This window comes from Python bivittatus, unplaced genomic scaffold (assembly GCF_059951505.1).
Source record: "Python bivittatus isolate LINGU-HERP-01145 unplaced genomic scaffold, Pbiv_v1 ctg000560_np1212, whole genome shotgun sequence".
In the NCBI taxonomy this organism is placed as follows: domain Eukaryota; kingdom Metazoa; phylum Chordata; class Lepidosauria; order Squamata; family Pythonidae; genus Python; species Python bivittatus.
This window is the reverse complement of record NW_028277083.1, coordinates 4,711,334-4,720,522: the sequence shown is the minus strand read 5'-3', so window position 1 is coordinate 4,720,522 and position 9,189 is coordinate 4,711,334. Positions and strand designations below refer to the sequence as shown.

The 9,189-nt window shown below is 47.0% G+C and overlaps 1 protein-coding gene across 1 annotated transcript; it reads left to right on the top strand.

Annotated features, from left to right (window-relative positions):
- The first annotated feature begins 6,133 nt into the window (after positions 1 to 6,133).
- On the top strand, positions 6,134 to 7,518 carry LOC103065967 (potassium inwardly rectifying channel subfamily J member 12). Its single transcript, XM_025166685.2, has one exon. It carries the CDS (start codon positions 6,220 to 6,222, stop codon positions 7,516 to 7,518), a length of 1,299 nt encoding a protein of 432 aa, XP_025022453.1. The 5' UTR covers positions 6,134 to 6,219.
- Positions 7,519 to 9,189: the final 1,671 nt, after the last annotated feature.

The following is a 9,189-nucleotide window of genomic DNA, read 5'->3' as shown; positions in this document are numbered from 1 at the left end:
GTCGAAATGAAGTGAGATAAAGAGAATCCCACAGGTTGGCGGCTCCGGGACGGACCTTTGCCAATGATAGAATAAGCCTCTTCTGACATCTCCTCTTTTCTACTCAGTTGTTCAACATCTTGGGCTTTATCAGTTCCCTTTGTGGCCCATTCCACAACTCGGTGGCCTATGTCGATGCACCCCAGCAACCCCACTGGGCAAGGTGCTAGCTTTCACGGACGGAGACCTGTGAATTCTGTATTTCTTCACGCCGTGTATAAATTGCTCGTGCTGTTTGTTTCAACAGCAGGTGGAAACAGGAAGGCAAACAGTGGGGTGTGCAGTTAAGGAGTTTTAGCTGCTCCCGTTAATGCTCTTACAGATTTCCCTGCCTGCCCCTTTAAATAAAAATGCATTTTACTTCAACGTATCACAAAAGTGGTTAATGCGGCCCGGTTGCATCTGGGACACCCCCCCAACTCCAAATCGTTCTGGCTATTTATCGATGGATTAAATTTTTACACCGCCCCGCTCCCAACATCTCTGGGCAGTTAGATAGCAACCTTAGCTGAATCCTGAAAAGAGCTGGATATGGTTAATACCTAGATAAGAAAGCACCAGGATATCTCATGTTGGGTGGCTAGACTGGGCAAGCGGAAAAACATTCTGGAAGGAGGCAGTCACCAACTTTTTTGGGTAGCACTGCCAAGAAAATGGCTTTGGGGAGAACCAGGAAGTCACCCAAACTCAAATTTGACCCAAAAGAGATTTGACCCTTTTTTATCCGATTAAAAAAAAAAAAAGCAAAGATTTGCAGATTTGCACTGTCTGTGAAACCTACCGCTAGCTTCTGGGGAGCAAAAACTGGGTGCCTGAAGCGATTGCCCATAACTGCCAACTCAGCAAGAACCTCTGTGTTCTGATGGCTCCTAAAGCAACAGGGAGTTGAAAGCGAGCTGCCGATGTGCCGGAACAGGTCCATGTGTATTGCTCCAGGAAGGAAATGCTCTTGGAGAAGCAGGATAAGCTAAAGAGAGAAAGGCATCCGAGCTATTTTGAGCCCCCGGAACAGCAGACCCCGCGATCGGTTCCAAAACTCCAACTTCTCCTCCACCTTAGGCATTTGGAGGAACCGAAGGCCATCTGTGGCACCAAGAAGCTTTGCTGGACAGTCCGCCTTCCAAATCTTAGCCCTTTCGTTGGGATACTTTTGAAAGCTGCATCTTGGGTTGTTTGGTAGCATGCCACAAAAAACATCCTACTTTGCTATTTCTCCTGAGCTTTTGAGGGATCTGGCTTCTTCCCCCTGGAAGAGTCAAGGGAGCCTTAAAAGCTTGCTCACTTCCCCTTTGGGAACCCGTTGAGCTGTTCTTAATAAAGACGGTCTTAATAGACAGCTCTGTCCTGTGGGCTTTCGCAACTTGTCCCACCGACACATAACCCCGAAAGCCCTCTGTAGTACGCTGTGCTGCCAACCCCAAGATTTCCATTCCCTCCCAGAAACCTGGTCCTCTTCTCTAACCCAGTGTTGCTCAACCTCAGCAACTTTAAGATGTGTGGACTTCAACTCCCAGAATTCCCCAGCCAGCATGCAATTGAGAAACACTGGTGTAGGAGATCAACTCCTGCGTTCCTTCAAGCTGTGGGTTCTCCCCTCTTGGGTTGGGAAAGGGTTGTTTTAGCTCGGTGTCTTTCAACCTTGGCAACTTTAAGATGTGTGGACTTCAACTCCCAGAATTCCCCAGCCAGAATTCTGGGAGTTGAAGTCCACACATCTTAAAGTTGCCAAGGTTGCAAAACACTGCTCTAACCTCTGCAGCAGAACAGCTCTTTCTAGCCCCGTCTTTCAAGGATCTGCCCCTTTTCTCATTGGGAATACAGGAAGAGACGAGTGTCTCTGCCTTGTTCCCCTGAAACCCTGCAATTATTGCATCTGCCCCCCCTCCCCAAGCACCTTGTCAAACACCCACCACCAGTTTTAGAATCGTGAATGCGTTTGGGAGAAGCGTGTCAGTGGTGGCTTGCTTTCCCTCTGTTTCTTTTTCAACAGAATTTTTTTTTCTTGATGCAGGGAGCTCGTAAGTTGAGGGTGTTTTTTCCCTAAAGATCTTTTCCTCGATTCCTCTCCTGTGAAGGATCTATTAAACCAGATCCAGGGTCTCTGGGGAGATGGAAGAAGGGAACAGTTCTCCCCAGTCTCTGTGCCAGGAGAGGAATCCATGAGACATGCTTCAGGATTAGAACCGATCAGACTTTCACACACAACAGGCAAATCAACGGTTCCCTAGGAATTATTTCAATATTTGGCGGGGGGGGCTACAATCTTCCATTCACTGGGTATCTGGGCACTTCAGGGGACCCCAAAGGAAAAACTGGAGAAAAAATGGTGCAGAGGAGCCAGTGAAGAAAAGAATGGGAAGGGAATGTTCAAATAAGCCACGTTTTTTTTTTCCTTTGGGGGCCTCTCAGTTCAAAAGTGCCAATGAGAACGTGGATCCAGCCCAGCCATCAAGGGGTGACAGATGTCACAGCCAGATTGCATTCCCATCAAGAACAGTTTGTAAGGGAGATCTCGCGACTTTCTCTATGCTGGAGAAAAAGTTGGGTTGGGGATTGGGGTGGAAGAAGCGGAAGAGCTTGTCCCAAAAAGAGATGTTCAGTTAATGTGTGGATGAATCGCCATCAGGAAATCCCAGGAATGCAGCCTGGATGGGGAAGTCCAAAAAATACCCCGGAAGAAGCCAGTTGCAAATAATGGAAACCCTGTTTGGTATAGGGGGAAGCTGATGGCTGAGAAACCAGGAGATGGTGAGTTCTAGACCTGCCTTAGGCAGGAAAGCCGGCTGGGTGACCTTGGGCCAGGCCCTCCCTTTCAGCCCAACCCACCTCACAGGGTTGTTGTGGTGGGGAAAATAGGAGGAGGCAGGAGTATTAGGTATGTTTACCACCTTGAATTGACCAAAATACATAAAACAGGATAAAATACAGGTAGTCCTCACTTAACAACCATTCGTTTAGTGACCATTCGAAGTTACGGTGGTGCTGAACAAAGGGTCTTACAACTGGTCCTCACACTTACAACCATCACAGTACCCCCATGGTCATGTGATCATGGTCGCTTGGCAACCAGCTTGCACTTACGACGGTTGCAGCGTCCCAGGGTCACATAATCACCATTTGCAATCTTCTCAGCCAGCATCCAGCAAGTGAAATTAATGACGAACCACATGATTCACTTAACGACCATGTGATTCGCTTAAGGGCCATGGTGATTCGCTTAATGATTGCTGCAAAAAAGGTTGTAAAATCAGGTGTGACTCGCTTAACAACTGCCCCTCTTAACAATGAATTTTCCGGTCCCTATTGTGGTCATTAAGCGAGGACTACCTGTAATAACAACAGCAGCAGCAACTCCCATGTTGCTGCCAAAGGAACAGCATGGAGCATGAGTTAAATGAGATTTTACCTTCTTTTTTTTTTTAACCAACAGTGACTAATGGAACAACTCCAGGTTCAGCCACTTGGAAGAGCCATCCTTAAGACCGTCTCCTCTCCCCCTTCTCTGCAGGGTGCTAAATGTCAGCTTTTGTTCAGCCTTTGGAACAAGAGCAAAGAAGCTGGTTTGCTCCATTTAAAAAACAAACACAGTTAGGCAAAAAGCATTTTCTATTGGGGAAATAGGACTTTAAAGAGGCCCCCCAGGAATATTCTTCTTTTTGGGGTGGAATGAAAGGACATAAGTGCTTAGCGAAGCCATGTGTCCTACTTTGCCTGCCTGCTTTGAAGGCATCCTCTAACGGGGGGGAGCGATCTCGACCCCCCCCCCCAGGAGAGCAATTATCCAGCCAAAATCCCACAACCTCTCTGAAAGCCACTGCTGGCTTGTAATGTTTAAGGTGACAGAAGGCAAATGTTTTTAAATAGATGGAGATAATCATGTTGACTGGATGTAATTTAATGTTAATTAAAATGTAAACGCAGCGAAATCAGATTTAGCCTTGGTTCAGCTGCTGAAAAGCTACGGAATAGCACTTGGCCTGAAAAACGTTAGGTCGCCCTGCTCAGGATGAACCAGTTGGTCGATTTCAGCTTTTCTCTCCGTTTCCCCCCCTTCCTGTTTTATGGATCTGCCAAGCCTGGTTTCTCCCAAAATCTCCCGCTGGACGTTGCTGCCCACCGGTCATTGAGTGAGGCCACAGAAGCAGCAATGACTCAAAAGGGGGGGGGGCATGCTTCTTAATGTAAGAAAGCTTGCTTAGGTTTCCATGGGGGTGGCGTGCCTTTGTTCCACCAACTTCCTTGCCAGGGGTGTCCGCGAGGTCTGGTCAAAAAGCACATGTTTTAAAAATGGAGAGAGCTTCAACGTTACGGGGGTAATAAAGCCAGCACATAGTTCGACAAAAATTAGGTCACGGTCCTTCCGTGCCAAAATCCACTTGGGACCTCACAACCTGGAATCTGGGTTCCGAAAGTCTACGGTGGGCCACCTAGTCGATATTCCGGCAACTGAAATTCACCGATTCTCTTTTCCAGCGACCCGTTGAGAATGCTGAGAATGGCCTCCCTGCACGGCAGGAGGGGCCAGGGACGGCAGGAGAGCAAGGATGTCATCACACAAACGTTGTGACTTATTTACTTTCTTGGATGCACGTGATCATGGCATGTGTGTGATGATACAATTGTCCACCTGCTGCCGTTTTTGGCATTGCTGCGGCCACACGTCTGAAAGGCACCAAGTTGGGAACAGAGACTCTGCAACATTCAAGCCCAGTGGGAGGGGAAGAATTTTGGCAATGTTTTCTGCTTGGAATGACTGGTTTGAGCATAACGTGCTTAGAAAATGCTCAAAACAGCCCATTTCACACTTGAAATGGCAAGTTTGCCCTCGGAACAAGCCATTTCCTGAACTTTCACACTCAAAACGGTTCAAAATGAAACATCTTTCACATACCATACCCACTTTTTGGCCTTTGTCACCCCCCAAAAAACCTCAGTTGTGGCCTTTGTCCCCCAAAATGTTGCCTGTCCCTTTCCCTGAGGGTCACAAGTAGGAGCACACCTTTGGCGTCCGGAAATTCACCTGCTGCCTGATTTACCTGCACTCATACAGTTTCCCCAGGTCAGCTCTGCTTACTCCTGCAGTGTGGTTAGGCTTCTTGCCCGCATGCGAATCTGTGAATTACATTTGCAACCAAGCCCAGACTGTCTTCAAATTGGATGTGGCAGCTTTGGAGCTACCTGCTGATAGTTGCCATCTAGACAAAAGACAATCCTCTGATGCACTGCCAGAGTTCAGCGTCTCTTCACTTATTCATACTGAGAAGCTCCATCAATCAAAGGAACAGCAATCTTCCACCTTGTCCTGCATTTAATACTGAGCGTGTATATGCCACAAACTGGCTGTGTTAACACACTGTGCTTAGCTTCCTAATCACTTATAAGAATTGGTCTACACCACTGTTTCTCAACATGGCTGGCTGGGGAATTCTGGGAGTGGAAGTCCACACATCTTCAAGTGGCCAAGGTTGAGAAACACTGGTCTACACTATCCACATCTCCAACATTTCCAGTTCTGGATGATTTCAGGAAGTTGGGGAGGTAAGATATACAGATAGGCCTTGTTTAGTGGCCACAGTTGGGACCAGCAATTTGGTCGTTAGGTGAAGCAGTTGCTAAGTGAAACCATGACGGTGCTTATGATCTGACTTTCCTTTGCTTTACAGCTTTAAAGCTTTCCTTTGCTTTACAGACCTGCGAAGGTTGTCAATGCAAGGATTGGTCACAAAGTGACTTTTTCATCACTGTCGTAACTGCGAACAATCACTAAATGAGGCAGTCTCTAAATAAGAACTGCCAGTATTAGGAAAAATACATAGGGAATGAAAAGAAAAAATGTGGAATTATTTCCTGAACGAAAAGAGTGAATCCTCCCAACTTTTGTGGATGAAGACACAGCCATGGTTACCTGTGTGATAAGGAATATATTTGTATTAGGAGGATCACTGTTTTCTTAACATGCCCCACAAACAAGTTCCTAAGAATAGCAAGACTATCCAAAGCTTCTCCGTGAGATAATTCATATGTCTTTTTGTTGTTGTTGTTGCAGAGACTCTACTCGGATCTATCTGCCTGTTTACATTTAAACCTGAGAATCTCCTCCCTTTTCTTAGAAGCAGTATTTGGAGGAAGGCAAAGTGAGATCCTCCAAGACAGCCAGAGTTACAACAGGCCAATCTGGGGATGAGTACAGGCAGAGTCAACCCTTATAGCATAGTGTCTTCTGAGGAAGACGGGTTGATCTTGACCGCCATGCCTGGAGTGAATGGTTTTGGCAACGGTAAGATCCATACTCGGAGGAAATGCCGGAATCGATTTGTTAAGAAGAATGGCCAGTGCAACGTCGAATTTACCAACATGGATGATAAGCCTCAGAGATATATAGCTGACATGTTCACCACGTGTGTGGACATCCGCTGGAGATACATGTTGCTGCTCTTTTCCCTTGCTTTCCTAGTGTCCTGGTTATTGTTTGGCCTGATCTTTTGGCTGATTGCACTTGTCCATGGTGATATCGAGAAGCCAACTAAAGATGAGACCTTCACCCCTTGCCTCCTCCAGGTGAATGGCTTTGTGGCTGCTTTCCTCTTCTCCATTGAGACTCAAACGACAATAGGCTATGGTTTCCGTTGCGTGACAGAGGAGTGCCCTCTGGCTGTTTTCATGGTGGTCCTTCAGTCTATTGTAGGGTGCATCATCGACTCTTTCATGATTGGCGCCATCATGGCTAAAATGGCAAGGCCGAAGAAGAGAGCTGAAACTTTGCTCTTCAGTCATCATGCGGTGGTGGCCATGAGGGATGGCAAGCTTTGCCTGATGTGGAGGGTGGGCAATCTCCGTAAGAGTCACATTGTTGAGGCTCATGTCAGAGCTCAGCTTCTTAAGCCCAGGATCACTGAGGAGGGGGAATATATCCCCCTTGACCAAATTGACATAGATGTTGGGTTCGACAAAGGCTTGGACCGTATCTTTTTGGTATCCCCCTTGACGATCCTTCATGAGATCAATGAGGAGAGCCCACTCTTTGGGATTAGTCGTCAAGATTTGGAAATGGATGATTTTGAGATTGTGGTTATCCTTGAGGGCATGGTGGAGGCTACTGCCATGACCACACAAGCTCGGAGTTCGTACTTGTCCAATGAGATCCTCTGGGGCCACCGCTTTGAGCCTGTCCTCTTTGAGGAGAAAAACCAATACAAAGTGGACTATTCGCATTTCCACAAAACCTATGAGGTCCCATCAACTCCCTGCTGCAGTGCCAAGGACTTGATGGAAAACAAATTCCTACTTCCAAGCACCAATTCATTCTGCTATGAGAACGAGCTTGCATTTATGAGCCGTGATGAGGAGGAGGAGGAGGAGGAGGAAGACGATAGTAGAGGTTTGGACAATCCATGCTCAGGTGACCAGCCTGAATTCGATAGGCTGCCAGCTACTGTACCTCTTGATCAAAGGTCCTATCGGAGAGAATCAGAAATATGACTCAGGGGTCTCCTAGATGTTTTGAGAGTTTCTTTGGTCTCTCCCCTCTCCCTCTCACTAACCTTCTCAAAAATTTATGCAGAATAATGCAAGTGCCATAGGAATGCCTGAGAACTAGTGTGGTTTGTTGGATCTTGGTTTTTGTTGTCTTAAAGAAAATTAAGTGCAATAATCACTGACTGGCACCGATCCTCAGAGGGTGGTAGAGCTCCAGTGTTAGAACGTCCTGCAGAGCAGGTCCTACATGGAGGCACCGTGGGTTTTGCAGCAAAAACACACAAACACACGCATACACACTTCTGAGTTTTATGCCTTGTGGAGGAATGACAACACATGCTGAGTGAGAGTAGGGAGTCTTTCCTTCTCTTTGTTGAAAATTAGTTTTTAAGAATAGTATTGCATTAGAGGGGTTCAGAAGACGAAAATATCAGGAAACAGAACCAGGTGTGTTTTTTTCAGATATACATACTGCCAAGGGGTGGAATTCCTTTGCACTAAGATGGACAACCCTTTTCTGACTTCACTATGTTGTCACGGGGATGGTAAAAGAAGTTTAAACAGCAACCCGATGAGAAAGGGTCCAGGGGTGGAACTCCAGGGCTGGTTCTACCGTTAGGTGGAATGAGGAAGCCATCATGGGCAACCAAGCAAGATGTCCTCCGTGGGCAGACTGATGAACCACAGGGAGACCTTGGGGTCTCAGAAAGCTTAGGCTCCCTTAGCTTGCTTCCCTCATAAGTGCTTCTCATGGGCCGTTCCACAAGTCATGGTAGAGATTTTCTCAAGTCAGCTTCAATGCCTGGTGACCACACGGATGCATCCTTGGGAGTTTTCTTGGCAATCATACAGAAGTGATTTACCACTGCCTTCTTCTGGGGCATTTTTAAAAGGGTTTCTAGCCCTGCAACCCTGAGATTTCCTGGTGGGCTCTCATCGAAGTACAAACCAGATCCGAACTCGGTGAGCTTTTACAGTCTCAGTCCATTTCAGTTGCCAGTTACATCCCTGATTGCTTTGAGCTCCTGGAGATACACAACACAGATTGCAGCCATGGGGTGGGGGATGTGGAAAGCTCTGCCTTGAGTACCATAATATCATCCGTTGACGATGGCCCTCACCCATCGCAGCATCCTTCCTCAGAGACGGATGTTCTGATTTTAAAAACAGCAGATGCCCAAGAGAAATGAACTCAGCTGATTTCCCTCTGACTATTTGGACCAGAAGACTTTCTTTAAGCAAGAGAGGGCTTAACCATTCCCTCGGTAAGGGTTGTAGGATCTTTGCGCCAAAAGCCATGCGTCTACCCCTTCCCTCCCCACCTTACATGAACCTCACCCTGTGGGTGCCTTCTCCTCCTCTGCTGCTTCTAAGCACCATTCTGTTCTAGTCCCCAGCCTTAATCAGAGTCACATGTCCATCCATCTGGATGGAGGCATGGGCCAAACTGAGCAGCAGATCACGTCAGCAATAAATGTGAAAGATGTTACGTTGGCCACCAGTTTCCGAGTATCCACCATTAGCTGTTACTGTAAAAGCCAAACATTAAAAAAAAGAAAGAGAGAAAAACCAAGTCTCGCAACGGCTGAATTTGCCCTCCAGCAAACTGCCAGGAGCTGAAGGACATACTGTGTTCAGAGACAGCTTGCAAAGGAGCGAGCATTTGAAGAAACT

What these genes read in the sequence shown, in the direction of transcription:
- LOC103065967 (XM_025166685.2), top strand. Translation starts at nt 6,220, where the DNA reads ATGAGTACAGGCAGAGTCAACCCTTATAGCATAGTGTCTTCTGAGGAA.